Source organism: Drosophila navojoa, chromosome 3 (genome assembly GCF_054131105.1).
Source record: "Drosophila navojoa isolate 15081-1374.11 chromosome 3, UAZ_NAV_1.0, whole genome shotgun sequence".
In the NCBI taxonomy this organism is placed as follows: Eukaryota; Metazoa; Arthropoda; class Insecta; order Diptera; family Drosophilidae; genus Drosophila; species Drosophila navojoa.
The window spans coordinates 10,811,528-10,834,622 of record NC_142891.1 but is presented as its reverse complement, the minus strand read 5'-3'; the positions used below and the strand labels follow the sequence as shown (position 1 = coordinate 10,834,622).

At 35.2% G+C, this 23,095-nt stretch overlaps 6 protein-coding genes across 8 annotated transcripts; 5 read left to right on the top strand and 1 right to left on the bottom strand.

The window, feature by feature from the left end:
* Nucleotides 1-350: 350 nt before the first annotated feature.
* C1GalTA (Glycoprotein-N-acetylgalactosamine 3-beta-galactosyltransferase 1) lies at nucleotides 351-10,666 on the top strand. 3 transcript variants are annotated; one of them, XM_089257716.1, is made up of 5 exons: nucleotides 370-488; nucleotides 582-762; nucleotides 8,605-8,807; nucleotides 8,883-9,775; nucleotides 9,843-10,666. In XM_089257716.1, exons 3-5 carry the CDS (start codon nucleotides 8,765-8,767, stop codon nucleotides 10,080-10,082), a joined length of 1,176 nt encoding a protein of 391 aa, XP_089113842.1. In that variant the 5' UTR covers nucleotides 370-488; nucleotides 582-762; nucleotides 8,605-8,764; the 3' UTR covers nucleotides 10,083-10,666. The 3 variants fall into 3 exon arrangements, with proteins under 3 accessions (XP_089113840.1, XP_089113842.1, XP_089113841.1); XM_089257714.1 differs by lacking the exon at nucleotides 582-762 and having other exon boundaries at nucleotides 351-488; XM_089257715.1 differs by having other exon boundaries at nucleotides 385-762.
* Nucleotides 4,549-6,344, bottom strand: LOC115564755 (glycoprotein-N-acetylgalactosamine 3-beta-galactosyltransferase 1-like). The gene is made up of 2 exons (XM_089258126.1): nucleotides 5,434-6,344; nucleotides 4,549-5,361 (listed from the first exon to the last, which is right to left on the bottom strand). Exons 1-2 carry the CDS (start codon nucleotides 6,316-6,318, stop codon nucleotides 5,089-5,091), a joined length of 1,158 nt encoding a protein of 385 aa, XP_089114252.1. The 5' UTR covers nucleotides 6,319-6,344; the 3' UTR covers nucleotides 4,549-5,088.
* A 1,077-nt stretch (nucleotides 10,667-11,743) lies between the features above and the next one.
* On the top strand, nucleotides 11,744-13,416 carry LOC149091723 (glycoprotein-N-acetylgalactosamine 3-beta-galactosyltransferase 1-like). The gene is made up of 3 exons (XM_089257980.1): nucleotides 11,744-11,969; nucleotides 12,048-12,904; nucleotides 12,972-13,416. The coding sequence occupies exons 1-3, from the start codon at nucleotides 11,927-11,929 to the stop codon at nucleotides 13,212-13,214; spliced, it is 1,143 nt and encodes a 380-aa protein (XP_089114106.1). The 5' UTR covers nucleotides 11,744-11,926; the 3' UTR covers nucleotides 13,215-13,416.
* Nucleotides 13,417-13,926: 510 nt separating this feature from the next.
* LOC149091722 (glycoprotein-N-acetylgalactosamine 3-beta-galactosyltransferase 1-like) lies at nucleotides 13,927-15,778 on the top strand. The gene is made up of 4 exons (XM_089257979.1): nucleotides 13,927-14,014; nucleotides 14,209-14,290; nucleotides 14,352-15,220; nucleotides 15,290-15,778. Exons 2-4 carry the CDS (start codon nucleotides 14,257-14,259, stop codon nucleotides 15,530-15,532), a joined length of 1,146 nt encoding a protein of 381 aa, XP_089114105.1. The 5' UTR covers nucleotides 13,927-14,014; nucleotides 14,209-14,256; the 3' UTR covers nucleotides 15,533-15,778.
* Nucleotides 15,779-18,016: 2,238 nt separating this feature from the next.
* LOC149091721 (glycoprotein-N-acetylgalactosamine 3-beta-galactosyltransferase 1-like) lies at nucleotides 18,017-19,832 on the top strand. Its single transcript, XM_089257890.1, has 4 exons — nucleotides 18,017-18,106; nucleotides 18,329-18,379; nucleotides 18,441-19,318; nucleotides 19,391-19,832. The coding sequence occupies exons 2-4, from the start codon at nucleotides 18,346-18,348 to the stop codon at nucleotides 19,781-19,783; spliced, it is 1,305 nt and encodes a 434-aa protein (XP_089114016.1). The 5' UTR covers nucleotides 18,017-18,106; nucleotides 18,329-18,345; the 3' UTR covers nucleotides 19,784-19,832.
* Nucleotides 19,833-20,763: 931 nt separating this feature from the next.
* On the top strand, nucleotides 20,764-22,909 carry LOC149091720 (glycoprotein-N-acetylgalactosamine 3-beta-galactosyltransferase 1-like). The gene is made up of 3 exons (XM_089257891.1): nucleotides 20,764-21,496; nucleotides 21,556-22,418; nucleotides 22,481-22,909. The coding sequence occupies exons 1-3, from the start codon at nucleotides 21,463-21,465 to the stop codon at nucleotides 22,838-22,840; spliced, it is 1,257 nt and encodes a 418-aa protein (XP_089114017.1). The 5' UTR covers nucleotides 20,764-21,462; the 3' UTR covers nucleotides 22,841-22,909.
* Nucleotides 22,910-23,095: the final 186 nt, after the last annotated feature.

Here is a 23,095-nt window from a genome sequence, read left to right as displayed (position 1 = left end):
GAGGGTAGCCTATGCAAAGCTATAAATAAAATGCTAAGGGCTCTCCAGCATTTGCTCTCTCCCAACTATTCGTCCGCTCAGCATATTTTTTGAATATATGAGTTCCACTGAGTGCATGAGTGCATTATAAAGAAGCCGGCCGCATGCCGGCATTTATGCAATTACCGCAATCTCTCACGCGCTCTCTCGCTCTCCGACCATCGACAGCCGCCCTCTTAGCACATGTCGTCAAATTCTATTTGGGGCAACGCATGCGTTTTTACTCTCCACTAAAGTAAATGCCTGTGAGCGCGCTCGTTCGGTCTCTCTTCACATCTCTTGCGCTCTCTCTCGCACTCTCGCTAACACACATTCAAAGTTTTTCTAGTCTGTCGTCGGCTCTTGAGCATATCGCAAATTTCGCGCGTTCTCCGCAGTTGCCGTTTTGTTGTCAGTTCGTGCGCTCGCGCTTCGGTCCGCCGTTCGCGTTGTCGGGAAAAATTAATTTGGTAATTAAATATTACTATTGTATTTTCTCTTATTGTATAGTTGCGCTTCAATTAAGTGCAATACAACAAGGTCAATTAAAACGCAATCCAAAGTCGTCACAGATTCAAACAAACCCCGAGCACGTCCTGCGTCACATTAGGCAAAACAGAAAAAGACCAGAAAACAATAAAAAAAAAAAAACAGAATTACCAAAGCCAACAACAACAGTAAAACCATAAAGGGAAAAGAAAACAAAACACAACAAAATGACTACAACTGTGCTAAAAATCAATTGTAAGTAGCCAAGTGTAGTGCCAAAATGCTGTATTAAAACCAAAAAATCTCAGAGCAAAAATAATAACAATAAAAAATATATATATGTATGTATATTCAAAAAGAATTTGTAAATATTTTGGTCAGCATTAAATAGGCAGTGGGGCCCAGTTCGTTTAGTATGTCAAAACCGAAATCCAATGTGAAATGCATAAAAACCATTTAAAGTGCATTCAAGTGCTGTAAAAGTGAAAAATAAAAATTCAAGAAATAAAACGCCAAAAAATAAAAACAAAATTCACTTGCGCATAATTAAGTCTTGAGAATGCAGTAAAAATAAACGACACGCTCAAATCCGAGCATTAAAGAGAATACATATGTATGTATATGTGTGTGTGTACATAAAGCCCAAAAATAATAATAATATTCAATTGGAGCGCAAGGAGATGGCGACCCGCCTGTAGAAACTACCGAAAGACATGTGCCGGGCGATGCAGGCCAAGCGACATGCTCTCATTGTGATCTTACATATAGTAATATAAGCGCGTAAGCTGAATATAAATTAAGTATAAAGCAAGCGGATCTGGCAGGGTGTATTTACATTTTCAAGAGCCTTGAATATTTTGGATTAAGAAGCTCTATAAATAGACAAGTTTTTTAGAGTATTTGTAAAAGTTTGCAAATTTTCTAATAAAAATAGATTATAATTAATAAATAAAAAAAAAGTTAATAATAAAATAAAAATATATATATATTACACAAATTAAGCAAACAAATCATAACAATCATGTTAAAAATATATATGCTAATAAAATTCTGATAAATATCATTAATTAATTAATATTTGAAATCTTAAGTGACAATTAGTTTTAATTTTTATGCTATCCATTTTTTTCAGCAGTTGTAATTAGCCATGATTTTGATTCGAATTAAATTAATTGTTTTGAAAGCGTATTAAAAATTCATTACTCGTCTGACTTAGTCGATTTGTTGTTGTTATTTATATTACGTTGCAGCGTCAGCTGCCCTTTGACTGCCACTGTCTCTTGCGCTCTCCCACTCACGCGCTCGCCCGCTCTCGCTCTCCTTGTGCAGTTGCCATTTCCGTTGCTATCTATTTGTCGCTGGGGCTCTCTACACTCGCTCTCACTCACTCTGCACTCCAGGGGTGTATTGAGCCCGCCGCTCTGCTTGTATTCCTTTCACACACACACATTGAGACACACATGCATAATATATGCACATATTTGTGTTGGTATTTTAATATTATTCCTTAAATGCGATCGCTTAGCACGCTCTGCCTGCTGCCCTCTCTTCTAATCCCGTTTTACGTCCATTCCCATGCGTTTCTTATATATTTATATATGCACGTACATATATATTTATTTATACTTTTTCAAATTTACTCATAGCTTACATTATTAGTATGCTACGCCTCAGATGCGACAGCTGCTGATAAGAGGGCCATAATCACAGTGCGCCCGTTTTGTTTCTCTTTGTTTATTTCTTTTTCAATGCGCTCTCCGCCGGTCGTCAACTGGATAATGAGTTTAATCCGCGATTCTGACGTTTCAAAATGTGGGCTTAATAGTCGATCCATTGCTAGTCAAGTGGCTTCTCGAGAGATGTGATAAGCATATATGTATGTATGTACATGTGTAATATGTTTTCTTCTTTGGTGTTTTCTTTTACACTTCAGAGCTGTTTATGATTATATGAGCATTATCATCATTGGCAAATTGTTGTTGAGTACAGTTAAGGATGCTCTTATCAAATAAATCATATACACATTAACCCATATCTCTTATCTTAAATTCAACTCAAAAAGTTGTAAATCTTTATAGCATTATTTGTTGTAGTTTACGTTCATGAAGTCTAGAATTTGGATATCGCGCAAGTCTATTAACAAACAAACATTATATAAATTCAAAAACCAAAGAAACGTTTAAACCTCATTATTTTTTGCTCATAAACGATCTAAGATAAGTTTCCAAAGCCTTTCCCCTATATTATTATTAGTATATGACTACATTTAAATTTCATTTATGCTAGATTTTATTTTATTCAATTTTTTTATTTTATTTTTTTTTATTTCCTTTTATCGTATTTTACATTCTCATCAGACACATTGCCAATGTATGAACTTAACTCAATTTGCAACTACATATTGAGGCAAATGTTTGAAAAATCAATAGCTGAACTGATAACAATACTTGCGATAAGGTCATGTCGATATATTTTATCTTAGAGAAATGTATTCATAATTACTGATGTGGAGTGCTTCGAAATGAGTCACAAACGATTTCCATTTTAGAATAAAGTAAATGTTTATGTTTCATATATAGAAGCTATCTGTCATATCTTATTAGCTTTGCCGCATACCTTTTCAATTTTCCTCGAAACCAATAAAAAAACAAAATAATAATAATTGAAGAACTGGTATCTTAACTTTAACAATCTTAACTTTTACAACTCACTTTTAGTGTCTAATGACTAAATAGATAGTTGACTTACACAAGACACTTTATGGGAAGGTTAGGTCTTACAGCACTTGATAAGAATGTCTACGACGATTGTCTACTATTTTATAAGCTTTGCTTTTGAAGCGAATGTCTGAAAAAGCTACATAAAAGATAAACTAACAAAAAAAAAAAAAAGGGAAAAAAAAAACATTTATATATATAAATATTTGTATATAATAAAAGCAATCGTTCTTTATGATAACAGTTTCCATGGTCAGTTCCTCTAGGGCCTGATAAACAGTTTCAGCTGTATGAGTTGATACATTAGCTAAATATTCCACAAACACATATATATGTATATATGTACATACATACATACATATACATAGTTTGTCACGTTTATCTGACAACGCGACAATTGAAAGTAAGGGAAAACAAAATAAAGAACTACAATTTAATTAAATTCTCTCTTTTTTTTTTTGTTTTTATTTACTCTATTCGGAATCGCAAAGCGTGGCCGATTTTATTGGTTAACCGTCAAGCTATATATACAAAAGAATTGAACAATTGGTTTGCTGTCAGTGCGCTCGTGCTTACAAATATATGTTTGTACATACATTTTTCCAGCTATATTCACTGTGAATGAACTGTCACGGTATTGTGCATAGGCCAGCGCATATATTTGTGTATCTGAGATAATCATTTTATTACGTTGGAGCAACATTTTTCATATATCTATTACGCTTTGAATAATTACTATTTTAAGCACTTAATAGTTTGCTAGGGAAAATTGAATATTATGATGAAAAAGAAACGAAATTACTTTTATTCGAGACTGCTCGACTAATGAATGCCCTGGACACCTTTGAAGAACTACGCTTCTTTAACACATGCGCACACACATATTAATACATATATGTATGTGCTCTGATAATTGCGCTGTTGACGTAACGCCTGCGATTGCAATGTGAGAAGAATATATCTATATACTTTATGGGATTTGCGTGCGAGTGTGTGAGTGAGGATTAAAGACATAAATAACAAATCTCAGTACTTTTTTTTTTTTTTTTTTTAACATAACATATAATTTATTCGATACTTTTTATAGTATTGGATAATTTAATTAATATTACATGTTAATTATATATAACTTATCGTAAAGTTTTATTTATTATAACATAATTTGTTTAAAAATACCACAGTAGTCTTAAAAAAATGATTGGAAATTAAATTTGTATATTATTTGAATATAGTTTGGCTTAAAATAAAATAAAACAATTAAAAAAAATAAATAAACTATTTCTAAACAACCATGTCAAATATCACTGTTAAATTACGTAATTGAATACAATTCATGACAAAATTATAATTGTCGATAGCACAATTTGTAAAATAGATTAGAGGCACGTTGCGAAATGAGTTCATTTACTTGAATATTCCAGGAATTGATAAAAATTGTTTCAGTTTGTCGGATTTATTTGTTTGGTGTGCACACAGTTTTTTTTTTTTATGGCTTTACCATATGCAAAGTGACTCGGTGATAGTCAATTTAAGTAATTTACGTTTAATTGCATTGCTCGGCGAATGCAAAACTGTTTCAGTAAATTTCAGTGATTGCCGTGACACGCATTTCGAGCACACTGGAAACAGTGAAAACTGTGGAAGCGCAAGGTTTCCCGACTCATTTCATGCTCACATTTAATTAATTTGCAATTACAATTGCAATTTGAAGCGTTCTGAACTAACTGCCCATCATCAATTGAGGCAACAACAATTGCAATCAGCACCCGCCCACACAATGCATTTGAACCCGTTTGACATTGCGAGCTATCCAGCCCATTCATTCAATTCACTCTGTCAGGCTGTCACACACAATTCTCTCGCTCTACTCAACCTCTCTCGCATCGGGTTCAGTTAGAGTTTCATTTGTTGTAGTTTTGTTCAGCCTATCATCATCATCCATAGAGTCCTCATTGCTGTTCGGGACTTCCTCCTGCGGCGTGGGCATGAACTCACCCACTTTTAGTTTGGCGGGCAAGCGCTGCGCTCTGATCACCCCAAAGGGATTCAGATGATAGATTAAATAGTCCATCACATACATTAAATTGGGCGGAACGTAGTGAAAAGAAATCGCATTATCCGAACAGCAGTCGAGGCCCTTTATTAAAATATTAGCATAAATATTAGCCCATTTTCATTCATTCATGAATTCATTCATTTTGCCACTCACATCGTCCGTCTTATAATAGAGATAATTCCAGTACCAAAAGTTCGGATCCTTGCTGGGTATCAATATTTGCTCCGGTACAAAAGGAAACATGCGACCTCGCCCATTCACATCACGAGAATCGCCAGCTGTCACATTCAGATTCTCCATGCATTTGCCAATCTCGATATCCTCGTTGATAACGGTGCCAGGTAGACACATCTTGGGATCGGGTATGCCGTCGACCACAAACCTTCGCAGTGCCTCCTTGCTGAGCACATAGCCAGCACCGCCCGACATGTATCCCTGCTTAACGAAGGGCTTTAACTTGAAGCCAAAGTGCACGGGCGTCTCTGGACTATAGGGATATAGCATATATCGCAGATTCTCAACGACTGCATAGGTATCGTCGTCAGCCTTATAGAACCAGTCCGCATCGTTGTAATGATGCTTGTAGACATACTTGAAGGCCTCCTTTACTTTCCTCCACAAATTGGGTCGACCCTCTCCCACATCCAACTTGACTGTGGGCAGCTCATCATCTGCCGCGGAGCTCATGAATAGCAAAATGTTACAGCGTTTGCCCCAGGTGCGTTTCACGTGGCGCGCCTTCTTCTTGTGATTGTTGGGATTGGTCATGACCCAGCAGAGCACACGCACCTCCCTCTTCAGCTGATCGGCCAGCGACGTATCATCGTGCAGATGATCATGACTAACCACATGGCGATTGGGTACTGCGTAGTGGTTCAATATATCCGCACCAAAAGATGATTGCTGAGTTACATACGAATCAAAGGGATCAATAGCTGCCGGCGTGCTGAATATATTTATAAGGCAAATGCCTACAGCTATGCCCGCAGTGAAAACTTTTAAGGGATGTCGCACAATAAATTCGCGGTTCAAACACATTTTGTTGCTTAAAACACAATTAATAAAAATCCCACAGATTTACGTATATTATTCACTTCCACATCCCTTGCTAATTAGACTGGTCTTTCAATAAGGATAAGCAGAACCGAGAGCCGAGAACCGAGAACAGAGAGCCGTATACCGAGTGCGTATGTAGAAAGAAAACAACTGGCAGCAGCTGAGGAGTGAGCTTAAAAATGAAGACTTCATTGCTTAGCATAAATTGATAAAGAAAACTTAAGAAATGTAGCTCAGTTATTGTTAAGAGCATAGCTCTATGCACACGTATTTATGGTTAATTGCCTTAGAGAGCCAACATTCCATTCAGATAAAAATAAATACATTATTTAAGTACTTTTCTATTTTAACTTAGACTTGAACAAACTAGTTGACGTGAAAATTAATTACCTAGTTTCACGTCAATTTGTTGGTTTAAAGAAAACATTTCAAACATATAAGAAGTCATTTAAGTTATTCTATCGCCTGCCATTTTCTTTCAGTTTTAGACTTATTATCTTATTTACCGGAAATTTCTTTTAGTTTTGTCTTCCATATACCGTCTTTTTGTCTTCTATACCGACTGATAAGTCAAGAAGTGATTCATTTTCACTTCGCCGGATCAATTAGTTTAATGTATATAAGATATATGCGACGCCCAGCGAATAGAGAGTAAAAACCATATGGTTATTTAACAATGGCAAATCATTTGTTTTCTGTTCTGTTTTCTGTTGATAATGTGACAGGCTGTGAATTTAATTTTATTTCTGCTTAGGTAGCTAACAAGAATGTAAAAGTAAATAAACAAGTTTTAACCACACGGTTATTTTAATCATAGTAATAATACATCAATATTAAATAATAATACTAAATAAACTATGTATATATATAGCATATAACAAAAGAGTAAAAATAAAAAAAAAATATTAATGACTAATAATAATAATAAATAGTAATACTAATAATAAATAAATAAATAATATGTATCTATAAATAATTTATAAATATGTAATGATTTAAAAAAACATGAAATTATTTATAAATTAATATATCTATTTAGAAATCACTATTAAATAAATAAATAAAAATCTACAATAAACTTGTAAATTAATGATATATTTTTTATTTTTAAGACAATTATAAATAAATAAGTAATTAAACATCTACAATTAATAACTATAATAATTAACTAATAATAACTAAATAAATTAAAATTAACATGAACACACAATTAAATTAATTATAAATCGACACTAAAAATGATCAAGATATATATATATATTTCTATATATAATTCATATAAATAATTTACAACATTTAATTTTTAAAAATTTTTTATAACTTACAGTTAAAAATAAATAGAAAATAGCATACTGTTATTTGTATGTATTTATGTATTTATTTTATCATCAAACTATAACTTAAATAATCTTGAAAGATATTATTAAATTAGGGGCAAATTAGTTGATTCTTTTCAAGGAATCAATTTGATATAATGAAAAATCTTTCTATTTTCTGCACAGTTTTTAAACGGTTAAGATCCTATATACCTCATACTGTACATACCATACGAATAAGCTCTCAATATTTTGTTTAAATATGCAGAAAATTAAAAGCTGTAAACCTAACAAGTTTGGATTTTGCGAAAAAATAATTAAAAAAGCTGAAATGTTTTTTTTTTTTTTTTTATTTGTACGAGCTTAAGAGCTAAGCCAGCTAATAAACGTGAAATTAACTAAATAAAAATAAATGTAAATATGTAATATTGTATACACGATCTGAAACACATATATAACAAAGACTAGAGATTCGAGTACATGCTCAGAGGGGCACAAGCACACGACTATTGACCCAGTTGAGCTAATCAAACGTAATGCACGTACGGTAGATAATTAATTGATATCAGCACCAACGCATAGCAGAATGCATTAAAATGAGATTTATAAAAAAGAAGAAATAAATAAACCAAACACCCGAACAAAATACATAAAAATTAAATAAGAAATAAAAGATGCAACAATTGAGCATATTATAAGCAAAAAAAAAAAAAAAACGCTGCTGCAGCTGAGCCAAGTGGAACTCAAATGAATCAATTGTCACGTTTTCGCATATTTAATAATACAGTCATGTCTCGAGCATCGCTCCGTTGCACAATTCCCAGATAGATGACACTTGTAATTGAGAGATAGACGAGTGCAGAAGAAGAGACGCTCAATCTTTACAATTCAAAGCAATTTGACGAATATTCATGATTTTATGCATGGAACTACAATCTCTTTCATTTTGCAGAAGATGTAATGCGCTGAGGATATCTATCAACTCCACCCAAGCAACATAACCAAAGAAGCTCCTCGAGCGGCGCCTGTAAACCAAAGACTAAGTGCCTAGAGCATAAAGAGGTTGCCCTTTACAACCTCCAAGTGAGACAAAGCCCATATAAGGACAAGCAATGACTGCCAATAGCCTGCTGGGACGCTCCATACTCAATGAAGGTGAGTTTTAAATAAATCTTAAACTGATCGAGGCATTTTCAACATCTTGAATTTTATGTTTTCATCGCTCTTTAGGACGTTCCAACAAACGTTCGTTAGTCTCACTGATTGTCGGCCTGGTCGTTGGCTTCTGCCTGGCCGAGCTGTTTGTCTACTCATCCACGCCGGAACGTGGCGAGTTTGTGCCCTACGATGGCCATCGGCACGGCGATGTCAACGACGCCCACCACAGTCACGACATGCTCGAGCTGTCCGGCCCCGAACAGGATGTCGGCACGCACGAGCACTCAAACGAGAACACAAGCATTGCCGAGAAACTGCATAGCGAAGTGCGCATTCTCTGCTGGATTATGACGAATCCCTCCAATCACAAGAAGAAGGCGCGCCACGTGAAACGCACCTGGGGCAAGCGATGTAATAAGCTGATCTTCATGAGCTCAGCCAAGGATGAGGAACTGGACTCTGTGGCCCTGCCCATAGGCGAGGGGCGCAACAATCTGTGGGGCAAAACGAAAGAGGCCTTCAAATATATCTACGAGCACCATATCAACGATGCGGACTGGTTCCTCAAGGCTGACGACGATACCTACACGATCGTCGAGAATCTACGCTATATGCTATATCCCTATAGCCCAGAGACCCCCGTCTACTTCGGCTGCAAGTTTAAGCCATATGTCAAGCAGGGCTATATGTCTGGTGGAGCTGGATATGTGCTCAGTCGCGAGGCAGTGCGCCGCTTTGTGGTGGAAGCGCTGCCCAATCCCAAGCTATGCAAACAGGATAACAGCGGCGCTGAGGATGTAGAGATAGGCAAATGCTTGGCAAATGTCAAAGTGATGGCAGGCGATTCTCGTGATGCCAATGGACGTGGACGCTTCTTTCCTTTCGTGCCCGAGCACCATTTGATACCATCTCATACGGACAAGAAGTTCTGGTACTGGCAGTACATCTACTACAAGACAGATGAGGTTCGTGTCTTAGATTAGATATCAAACTTAAAGTGCATCACTAAATAATCTTCCCATCTCCTTACAGGGTCTGGATTGCTGTTCGGACTACGCCATATCATTTCACTATGTCTCGCCCAATCAAATGTATGTCCTGGACTATTTGATATACCATTTGCGACCATATGGCATAGTTTATAGGCCAGATGTATTGCCCAATAAGTTGACGGTGGGCGAACTGATGCCAGCGCCCAAAGAGCCAAGTGCTATCGAAGGAGCCAAACCGTCAGAGGAGTCGATGACCGAATCGGAGAAGGAAGCGCAATGATTCCAGCTCCCTGTTTTGCCATGTATATAGAACTTGTGTAAATATCGTTCGTTCGACTAAGATCTAACTCAGTTAAACATACTTTGCCATTTCCATATGTTGTCTATTGTATTAGCTTAATTCGCTTTATGAAAAATGCTCTTGAGTTGTACAAAACAAAAACAAAAGACAAAAAAAATAAAATAAAATAAAGAAAACAGCAACAAGCACTCAAGAGTTCTGTGAGTTTAGTTTGTAAAGAAGTCTGCGCAATTATGGTTTATAATAAATATTTATATTAGATTATTAGATTTATACATATATTATACATATATTATATAAACACTCGATTCGATTAAGTATTCGTAATGCATATGGCACATAATTACTTTCTAAGACAAAATATAATCTATTAAATGCATCTATATTGGCCCATATAGTTAGCAATAATTTAATAAATTTTATGACATAAATTAGTTGATAAGCTTAAATATATAAATTATATATAAATATTTGTATATTTATATGTATACAGACAATACGTCTGACAAAATGTATTACACGCTATAATTATTAAATATAAAATTTAATAAAAACTCGTATTACCTTTGCTTTATTCTTAGGCAATTTTCACATGATTTTTCAAGGTATGTTTAATACCTTAGAAGTAATTTTATCTGTGAAGTTTTCATAATTTCGTTGTATTCCAATCAAATGATGGTATTTTCTTTAAAAAGAAGAATATAAATGCAAAACTAAAATTTAAGGTCATTTGAAATTATAAATATTGTCTTGTGAAACATAAATTACATATATTCTTGATCAGGGTGACGACTGTATGATGGAACGCGTCGATCTCAGAAAATATGAGGGCTAGAAACTTGAATAATGATTAAAATATCAGTTGCTCGTAGGGTTCAGAAGATCTCGCAGTCGAGAAGTCTCGAAGAGCTTTCTTGTTTACTTTGAATTTGTTCTTAAAGTTAGTTGTCGAACACAAATCTATTCCAGCATCTAATCGCTCAACATATGATTCACTATAACATCGGCTCTCTTAGCCGTATTAATTAGTTTAATGCATATAAGATAAACGGCTGCGCAGCTCTTAGCAAGTAAAAACCATATGTCAACACAACAATCGCAATTGTTTTACTTTCGGTTCTGTTTTCTGTTGAAATGTAAATTTTACCTTTTCCATTTAGGTGCAGTATTAATATAGCTAAAATAAATTCAAAAGTAAATAAAAATACATCAATCATGTTGACCATACTGGATAATGCTTTAAGAACCTGCTGTATAATCCATAGTAGGATCAGTTAATAATCGCAAGCGAAAGCGATGCAAAGGTGTCCGACTTTACTTTTACCGATAAAATGTGTTTTTTTTAAGAATTTAAAAGATATTTATAAAGCAGAAGTTATTCAATTAATATAAAATATAATTCTTTTGTGTTTCAAGTGCTCCATAAAATGCACAAATTAATTAAATGATAACATTGGATAGCTTAAATTTTAATAAATGTGCTTTAAAATGTGTTAATTTATTAAATAAAAACTTTTATAATTAAATTAATTAAATTATTAAAATTAATAATATTAACATTAATACATAATTAATTGAATTGATTTTCATAATTGAAGCTATTAAAATTATTAAACTAATTAATAAAGTAGTGTAAAGTATTTTTTATAATTACAAATTTAAACTAATTTGTCAAAGACAAGTGCAGAAAATGAAATGCTCAACTTTACGAGATCTTTGAAGTGCTGCTGATAGATTAGCTTCGAATGAAGCAAACAAAGAGTCTCGAGAGGTCTCTGAAAACCACGAACTAAGACCCTTTACATATATACATAGCCCTAGCAATGACTGCCGATATCCTATTGGGACGATGCCTATTTAAAGAAAGTGTGTTCTATATATTATCCATATACATTTTTGCATTTTCTGTATCCCAAAATTGATGTCATCTTCTTCTTCTTGCAGAACGATGCCACAAACGCTCACTAGTCCCACTGATGGTTGGCCTGGTCGCTGGCTTCTGTCTCGTCGAGCTGCTGGTTTACTCATCCATTCCCAAGCATTGCGATGTCAAAGGCCTCCATCCCAATCAAGACAAGCAGAATTTGTCTAGTCCCAATCAGGATATCGACACGCCCGCACATCCAAATGAGAACACAAGCATTGCTGAAAAGTTGCATAGCGAAGTGCGTGTTCTTTGCTGGATTATGACAGGTCCCTCCAATCATAAGACAAAGGCGGTCCATGTAAAACGCACCTGGGGCAAGCGATGTAATAAGCTGATCTTCATGAGCACAGCCAAGGATGAGGAACTAGATGCTGTGGTGCTGCCTGTGAAGGAGGAGCGCAGCTATTTGTGGGGCAAAACGAAAGAGGCCTTCAAATATATCTACGAGCACCATTTCAACGATGCGGACTGGTTCCTTAAGGCTGACGACGATACCTACACGATCGTCGAGAATCTGCGCTATATGCTATATCCCTACAACCCAGACACGCCCGTTTATTTTGGAGCCCGATTTAAGCCGTATGTCAAGCAGGGCTATATGTCTGGTGGAGCTGGATATGTGCTCAGTCGCGAGGCAGTGCGCCGCTTTGTGGTGGAAGCGCTGCCTAATCCCAAGCTATGCAGACAGAATAGTATCGGCGCTGAGGATGTAGAAATAGGCAAATGCTTGGAGAATGTCAAAGTGGTGGCCGGCGATTCTCGTGATGCTGTCGGACGTGGACGCTTCTTTCCCTTTATACCGGAACATCATTTGCGAGCCGTTGTTAACAAAAATTACTGGTACTGGCAAATGATCTACTATGACACAGATGAGGTCAGAGACCTTTACCTCACAACTTAATAAACAATTGTTGAACATACCCTCTCATCTGTATTTACAGGGTTTAGATGCTTGCTCGAATTACACTATATCGTTTCATTATATCAGGCCCAATCAAATGTATGTGCTGGACTATTTGATATATCAGCTACGACCATATGGCATAGTCCATAAGCCCGATGCATTGCCCAAGAAATTGGCATTGGGCGAACTGATGCCAGCCCCCAAGGTTCCAGTAGAGGCCCAAGTATCAAAAGAGCCTAAGGATTTGAATACAACCGAAACAGTAGCGAAGAAGCATTAACTTTAGATGTTATGTCATGTAAACAGATCTTGTGCGAATATAGCTAGATCAGACTTAGGATAATTTACAATTTTTATATGGGCTCTTGCTCTTAGGTTGCTTAAAAAGCACAAATAAATACTAATAAAAGACGATACAAGCGCTCAAGGGCATTCCAAATTTAGTCTGTCTCTTTTGCTGATCTGCATTGATCTGACGAAAGCACTTTATTAACTAACTTTCTCATTTGACTTTATTATGATATCCCCATTAGCCGAGTCAAGCAATGCAATATAATAAAATTTCATTATTTTGGTTTTTAACACGTTGTTTCAATGCGTCCTTAGTCTTAGAGTCTTTAACAACATTTTCAACAGTCGATTTTATTCAACTGCTTTGTAAGCAGCGGTACAATTTTCAACTGCTTGCCACAAGTACTGCTTGGCTTGCTTACACGTCAATCACCTTTATAAATTTCGGAAGTTTTCACATTTATAGACATAAGATATCTAATTTTTTCAACTAAATAATTTATCTTTATTTTCTGTAGTACTGAAACAAAACATTATGGAACAGAGAGCAAGCTAAAAAATAAATAGCTACAAGATGCATACAAACATTACTTCATATCTGCATTCATAAAAGAATGACTGTGTTTTCACAGCTGTGGTCTAATGATTCAGTTGCCGCTATATCTCATATAACTCTTATTATGCGCGCTTAGTTGAGTTGGTAACGTGAAATATTTCAGTTTGGTAAAGAAATAAATTAACTAAAAGCTTATACGACATTTCGTTTAAGACTTTTCAATATAATAAAAAGTTAGTATATAAAATAATTTATATAAATAATAATAATAGTGAAAAATAAACTATTTTGTGTACTCAAACAATTATTTTACAAAAAGTTAATAAAAACTTACAAGTTTTAAAATTCAGCTTTATGAAAACCAACAAAAATAATAATAAAATAATTTTAAAATATTTTAAATATTTGTTAAATTGCAATTTTTTAGGCCCAACATTAAAAATTTCTTCTAAACATATTGACAAGCTTTATCATCATGAAAACGCCGGCATCCTCTATGCTATATGAGGGTAATAAAAAAGCAACTTTTAATAAAACAATACCAAACATATTTAAACAGGAATATTTCAGGAAATCCTAGCAAAACCCGCTCCTTACTATTTCTTTTAATTGGACTGCTAATAGGATTTTGTATGGCTCAGCTCATATCTTATATGACTATATCTGAAGACATCGCATCTATCAATAATTTAGCCAGCAACGAGCGACATATGCATCAACCAACGAGCGATATTGTAATATCAAATTTAGATGTGATCGAACACGACAATACGTCGCTCGCTGATCAGTGGAAGAGGGAAGTGCGTGTTCTTTGCTGGATTATGACAAATCCCTCCAATCATAAGATAAAAGCGGTCCATGTAAAACGCACCTGGGGCAAACGATGTAATAAGCTGATCTTCATGAGCTCAGCCAAGGATGAGGAACTGGACTCTGTGGCCCTGCCCATAGGCGAGGGGCGCAACAATCTGTGGGGCAAAACGAAAGAGGCCTTCAAATATATCTACGAGCACCATATCAACGATGCGGACTGGTTCCTCAAGGCTGACGACGATACCTACACGATCGTCGAGAATCTACGCTATATGCTATATCCCTATAGCCCAGACACCCCCGTCTACTTCGGCTGCAAGTTTAAGCCATATGTCAAGCAGGGCTTTATGTCTGGAGGAGCTGGATATGTGCTCAGTCGCGAGGCAGTGCGTCGCTTTGTGGTGGAAGCGCTGCCCAATCCCAAGCTATGCCAACAGGATAACAGCGGCGCTGAGGATGTAGAGATAGGCATATGCTTGGCAAATGTCAAAGTGATGGCAGGCGATTCTCGTGATGCCAATGGACGTGGACGCTTCTTTCCTTTTGTACCCGAGCAACATTTGATACCAACGCATACGGACAAGAATCTCTGGTACTGGCAGTTCATCTACTACAAGACAGATGATGTATGTGTCTTAGATTAGATATCAAACCTCTAAGTTTACATAATGAATAATCTTCCAATCTTCTTATAGGGTCTGGATTGCTGTTCGGACTACGCCATATCATTTCACTATGTCTCGCCCAATCAAATGTATGTGCTGGACTATTTGATATATCAGCTACGAACATATGGCATAGTCCATAAGCCCGATGCATTGCCCAAGAAATTGGCATTGGGCGAACTGATGCCAGCCCCCAAGGTTCCAGTAGAGGCCCAAGTATCAAAAGAGCCTAAGGATTTGAATACAACCGAAACAGTAACGAAAAAGCATTGACTTTAGATGTTATGTCATGTAAACAGATCTTGTGCGAATATAGCTAGATCAGACTTAGGATAATTTACAATTTTTATATGGGCTCTTGCTCTTAGGTTGCTTAAAAAGCACAAATAAATACTTATAAAAGATGATACAAGCGCTCAAGGGCATTCCAAATTTAGTCTGTCTCTTTTGCTGATCTGCATTGACCTGACGAAAGCACTTTATTAACTAACTTTCTTATTTGACTTTATTATGATATCCCCATTAGCCGAGTCAGGCAATGCAATATAATAAAATTTCATTATTTTGGTTTTTAACACGTTTCAATGCGTCCTTAGTCTTAGAGTCTTTAACAACATTTTCAACAGTGGATTTTATTCAACTGCTTTGTAAGCAGCGGTACAATGTTCAACTGCTTGCCACAAGTACTGCTTGGCTTGCTTACACGTCAATCACCTTTATAAATTTCGGAAGTTTCACATTTATATAAAATCATAAAAATGATATAAAATTAAAATAAATATAATCATTTTTTTTTAAATCGAAAATCGTTCGTTTTTGATGAAATATTTATAGCCTGTATTTAGTATTAATATTTAAAACGAAATATTAACAAATAAATTGTCAAAACATATATAATAAAATATATATGATGAAATGATGTACATATATAGAATTTATAGCTAAAATAACATCTGTCATTTGTTTACTTATAAAATAAAATGCGACTTCTATGTTTGATTAGCTTTTGCAGAGCATAAAAAAATGCACCTGCATTGCAAAATTTATTAAATTGAACAATTGTTTTTAAATGATTTTATTTTCTTGTATTTTTTTAGACATTAAATAAAATTCAAATGGACTCTTTAAAAAGGGACGCAAGGACTGCTTCAACTTCTAGTATAACAGAGAGTTCGCTTAACTTCAGTTCAGCTATAAATATCACCTGGGAATAATTTAAACCAATATTTAAATAATGACTTTTGAGGCTCGTTTATATTATTTGATCATTGGTATTTTTGCGGTCTTCGTTTTAACTCAGTTGGCCTTCAACAGATCTGATATCCGATTCATTCAATTGGAAATCCAAAAACGGAATTACGTGCCAGAGAGCAAGGACAACATTTTGCAAATGCCGAAACGAAAACTCTTTTCAACTATTTCTACTTTACAATTCAAGGAGCCTCATCTAAGTCTACGGATAAGTTAAGTTCGAATCACACTCTTTAGGCAATTTGTGAGCATATCTACAAAAAAAAAAAAAAAACTGCTTGATGCGTAATGGAGAATGAGAGTAATACTTGTGTCGACATGTCTAATCGAAATGAAAGCCTACTTTTTTAAGCCTGTGCCTGAAATGATTTATAGTATTAATGATATTGTGATCAAATAAATATTACAAAATATTAATATTGTAGAAAAGTATTTTATGTATAATTATATACTTAGACATTTTCTATATTTAATTTGTAATACCTAATTATAATAGACTTTGGAAAGCATATATATATATATACATTTATATTATGTATATATTTTTATTTTATTATACATATATATTTTTATGTATTTGTGTATTACTCAAAAAAAAGTTTAGAGCCATAACAACAATATCCCCAACAATACTTTAGTTAATTACCATTCGTATATGATCTCTGGCATTGCCTAAACAAATATTTCTTAGCTTGATAATGTGATAACTTAAAATTCAGATTTTAACATTTTTGACATTAGTCTCAGAGTTTTCGGACTCGAATTAAAAATCTTTCTATCTAATGATATTCTGGTATCAATGTGAAGTTCGTCGAACTAAAGAAAACACAATTTAAGCAAGTTAATCAAACATTGACAACTGTTTGGATCATATTTTCATTTTACTCAAGCAAGGGTTTTGGCTTCAAAGCAATATTTGTGTAATTTTCAGTTATTGTTGAAAGCTCATAATGACAACATTGCATTTGCTGCTAGGACAAGGTATTTAAATGATAATAATATAAGTAAATATGATATATTAAATTTAAAATCAACAATTCTAGCACATCGAAAAATCATTATGCTCGCTGTCGGCATATTTGTGACCATTTTGTTAATTCAACTCTACTCAGAACCGCTTCAAATTGATCTATTTGACAGTTTTAGCAGCAATGAATTTCGAAGCAAAATGAATGGCAACCTTGATGATGATACTAATGAGAAAAGAAGACTAGAAAATGAAATAAGATCAGAGCGACTAAGCTTAATTGAAAGCAAAACCTAAAACCTATTTATAAACATAAGATATCTAATTTTTTCAACTGAGATAATTTATCTTTATTTTCTGTAGTACTGAAAGAAAACATTGTGGAACAAAGAGCAAGCTAAAAAAAAAAACAAGCTACAAGAGACATACAAGCATTATTTGCTATCTGCATTCATAAAAGAATGACTGTGTTTTCACAGCTGTGGTCTAAAAATTCAGTTGCCGCTATATCTCATATAACTCTTATTATGCGCGCTTAGTTGAGTTGGTAACGTGAAATATTTCAGTTCGGTAATGAAATAAATTAACTTATACGACATTTCGTTTAAGACTTTTCAATATAATTAAAAGTTAGTATATAAAATAATTTATATAAATAATAATAATAGTGAAAAATAGACTATTTTGTGTACTCAAGCAATTATTTTACAAAAAGTTAATAAAAAGTTACAAATTTTAAAATTCAGCTTTATAAAAACCAATAAAAATAATAAATATATTTTAAAATATTTAAAATATTTGTGAAACTGCAATTTTCTAAACCCAACATTAAACCTTTCTTCTAAACATAGAGACAAGCTTTATCATCATGAAAACGCCGGCATCCTCTATGCTATATGAGGGTAATAAAAAAGCAACTTTTAATAAAATAATACCAAACATATTTAAACAGGAATATTTTAGGAAATCCTAGCAAAACCCGATCCTTACTAACTCTTTTAATTGGACTGCTAGTAGGATTTTGTATGGCTCAGCTCATATCTTATATGACTATATCTGAAGACATCGCATCTATCAATACTTTAGCCAGCAACGAGCGACATATGCATCAACCAACGACCGATGTTGTAATACCAAATTTAGATGTGATCGAACACGAACATCCACACGACAATACGTCGCTCGCTGATCAGCTGAAGAAGGAGGTGCGTGTGCTCTGCTGGGTCATGACCAATCCCAATAATCATAAGACGAAGGCGCGCCACGTGAAACGCACCTGGGGCAAACGCTGTAACATTTTGCTATTCATGAGCTCCGCGGCAGATGCTGAGCTGCCCACAGTCAAGTTGGATGTGGGAGAGGGTCGACCCAATTTGTGGAGGAAAGTAAAGGAGGCCTTCAAGTATGTCTACAAGCATCATTATAACGATGCGGACTGGTTCTATAAGGCTGACGACAACACCTATGCAGTCGTTGAGAATCTGCGATATATGCTATATCCCTATAGTCCAGAGACGCCCGTGCACTTTGGCTGCAAGTTCAAGCCCTTCGTTAAGCAGGGATATATGTCGGGCGGTGCTGGCTATGTGCTCAGCAAGGAGGCACTGCGAAGGTTTGTGGTCGACGGCATACCCGATCCCAAGATGTGTCTACCTGGCACCGTTATCAACGAGGATATCGAGATTGGCAAATGCATGGAGAATCTGAATGTGACAGCTGGCGATTCTCGTGATGTGAATGGGCGAGGTCGCATGTTTCCCTTTGAACCGGAGCAAATATTGATACCCCCCAAGGATCCAAATTTTTGGTACTGGAAATATCTCTACTACAAGACGGATGAAGTGAGTGGCAAAATGCATGAATTCATGAATGAATGAAAATGGGCTAATATTTATGCTAATATTTTAATAAAGGGCCTCGACTGCTGTTCGGATAATGCGATTTCTTTTCACTATGTTCCGCCCAATTTAATGTATGTACTGGACTATCTGATCTATCACCTAAAACCATTTGGTGTGCTGAGAACAGAGCAATTGCCGGCCAAACTAAAAGTGGGTGAGTTTATGCCGCCGCCAAAAGAAGAACCCGCCAACAGCAACGAGGATTCTGTGGATGACTATGACAGATTATATGCTACTAAACAGCCAATAGAACCAGATTCTAGAGAAGTGGATTCAGACAAAGACGACTACGAGGAGGAGCTCAAAACGAGAAATAATTTGCGAACGGCGAGAAAACTTCAAATTCTCAGAAGAGAAATAAAGCGCCTAAAACAATTTGATGGGGACAACGAATATAATACATAATATAATACTTACATATATAATTATGGAAACAAATAAAAGCACTTACCCATTTAGGTAAACTTATTTTTTTTATAGACGTATTTTTTGTATGGATATTCATCTAAGTTAGAGAAAACAAAAACAATTGAAGAATTAATAATTAATAATAACTTTCTATTAATATATTTTAATTTTTTAAATATATTTTTTAAATATATTTTAATTGTGTAAGGTATTTACAAATTTATGATCAGACCAGGTCTATTGCAGACATATTCCAAATTGAAAATCGAGTTTTTAGATAGGTAACCGAATCTCCCTAAACAGAAAAAAATGGTATAACAAAATTTTGGACAGAAATAGTCGAGACTGCTCGACTGCGAGATCCCCTGAACCCTCCGAGCAACAGATATTTGAATATTACTTTATATTTTATGTTTCTAATTTTTCAAATATGCATTTTACAAATTTAGGGGTGAGGGCGTGAACACGCCCTCGTGGGTGTAGGCCCACTTCTTAGATCACATGAAAAATTTTACCCTTCTAGCTTTAAAACTGTAGAAGATACAAATCTACTAGATAGCCATAGCTTTTTCAAAATTTCAGCGTTATAGCATATCGAAAACAAAAAGAATTTTCCCATTTGCAACGCCCAATTTTCAATTCCTAACCTCAATAGCACCGAAAGACGGATGGACGCACAGCAAGACGGACATTGCAAAAAACCAATATACTTTTTACACTTTTGTGAATGAGCTTAACAATTTAAACAAGTTAAACGAATTAGTCACATGGACAACTGTTACGACCACATTTTCCTTTTGTTAAAACAAGTGTTTCGGCATTCAAGCATGTTTCGCATGTGAAATATTTCCGAAATTCCCAGGGATAGTTAAAAGTTCATAATGACAACATCACGTTTGCTGCTAGGACAAGGTATTGAAATGATAACAATAAAAATAAATATGATTTATTTAATTTAAAATCAACAATTTTAGCACATCGGAAAATCATTATGCTCGCAGTCGGCTTAACTGTGACCATTTTGTTAATTCAACTCTACTCAGAACCACTTCAAATTGATGTATTTGACAGTTTTAGCAGCAATGAATTTCGAAGCAAAATGAAGGGCAACCTTGATGATGATACTAATGAGAAAAGAATACTCGAGAACGAAATAAGAAGATCAGAGCGACTAAGCTTAATTGAAAGCAAAGCTTAAGAATTTATAGCCCTGAATTATCTAAGACAATGATAATTTATCTTTTTGGTCTGTTTATAATAATACTTCAATATAGAGAACATTATTTGATATCTGCATTCATAAAATAATGACTCTTTTTAGCGGTGTTTTCACAGATGTTTTCCAATAACTAAGTTGCCTATTGACACCTTCAACTCATATAGCTCTAATTATGCATGCTTAGTTGAGTCTGTAACGTGAAATACTTCAGTGCACTTTCATTAAAGAAATAAATTAACTTAAAGTTTATACTACTTTTCTTTTTAAAAGATAAAGAAATAAAGAAAAAAATATAAAACAATTTATATCAATAATAACACAGTTAAATTAAAAAAAAATACAAATTTTAAAATTTAACATTATAAAATAAATAAATTCAACATTTAAAAAATATATAAAACGGGAATATTTTAAACATAACATGAACATTCTAAACATATAGACAAGCTTTATCACCATGAAAACGCCGGCATCTTCTATACTATATGAGGGTAATAGAAAACACCTTTTAATAAAATAATAACAAATTATTTAAAAAGGAATATTTCAGGAAATCCTAGCAAAGCCCGCTCCTTAAAAACTCTTTCAATTGGACTGCTAGTAGGATTTTGTATGGCTCAGTTCATATCTTATATGACTCTATCTGAAGACATCGCATCTATCAATACTTTAGCCATCAACGAGCGACACATGCATGTTGTAATACCAAATTTAGATGTGATCGAACACGAACATCCACACGACAATACGTCGCTCGCTGATCAGCTGAAGAGGGAGGTGCGTGTGCTCTGCTGGGTCATGACCAATCCCTCCAATCACAAGACAAAAGCGGTCCATGTAAAACGCACCTGGGGCAAGCGATGTAATAAGCTGATCTTCATGAGCTCAGCCAAGGATGAGGAACTGGATTCTGTGGCCCTGCCCATAGTCGAGGGGCGCAACAGTCTGTGGAGCAAAACGAAGGAGGCCTTCAAATATATCTACGAGCACCATATCAACGATGCGGACTGGTTCCTTAAGGCTGACGACGATACCTATGCAGTCGTTGAGAATCTGCGATATATGCTATATCCCTATAGTCCAGAGACGCCCGTGCACTTTGGCTGCAAGTTCAAGCCCTTCGTTAAGCAGGGATATATGTCGGGCGGTGCTGGCTATGTGCTCAGCAAGGAGGCACTGCGAAGGTTTGTGGTCGACGGCATACCCGATCCCAAGATGTGTCTACCTGGCACCGTTGTCAACGAGGATATCGAGATTGGAAAATGCATGGAGAATCTGAATGTGACAGCTGGCGATTCTCGTGATGTGAATGGGCGAGGTCGCATGTTTCCCTTTGTACCGGAGCAAATATTAATACCTTACAAGAGTCCTGATTTTTGGTACTGGAATTATCTCTTCTACAAGACAGACGATGTGAGTTACGAAAGTAGATTACGATTACTCTTTTCCTATATATATGTACATCTCTCGTTCAGGGTCTAGATTGCTGTTCGGATAATGCGATTTCTTTTCACTATGTTCCGCCCAATTTCATGTATGTGCTGGACTATCTGATCTATCACCTAAAACCATTTGGTGTGCTGAGAACAGAGCAATTGCCGGGCAAACTAAAAGTGGGTGAGTTTATGCCGCCGCCAAAAGAAGAACCCGCCAACAGCAACGAGGATTCTGTGGATGACTATGACAGATTATATACTACTAAACAGCCAATAAAACCAGATTCTAGAGAAGTGGATTCAGACAAAGACGACTACGAGGAGGAGCTCAAAACGAGAAATAATTTGCGAACGGCGAGAAAGCTTCAAATTCTCAGAAGAGAAATAAAGCGCCTATAATAATTTGATGAGGACTACGAATAGCAATTGGAAATATAATATATAATACAATATACATATACTTACATATATAATTATGGAAATAAATAAAAGGACTTACCCATTTAGGTAAACTTTTAAACGTCCCTGAACCCATTGAAAATGGGAAATCAGGGTATAATGGTTTTGTTGAAATGTATGTAACAGGCAGAAGGAGGCGTGGCAGACCCCACAAAGTATATATATTCTTGATCAGGGCGACGAGCTGAGTCGATT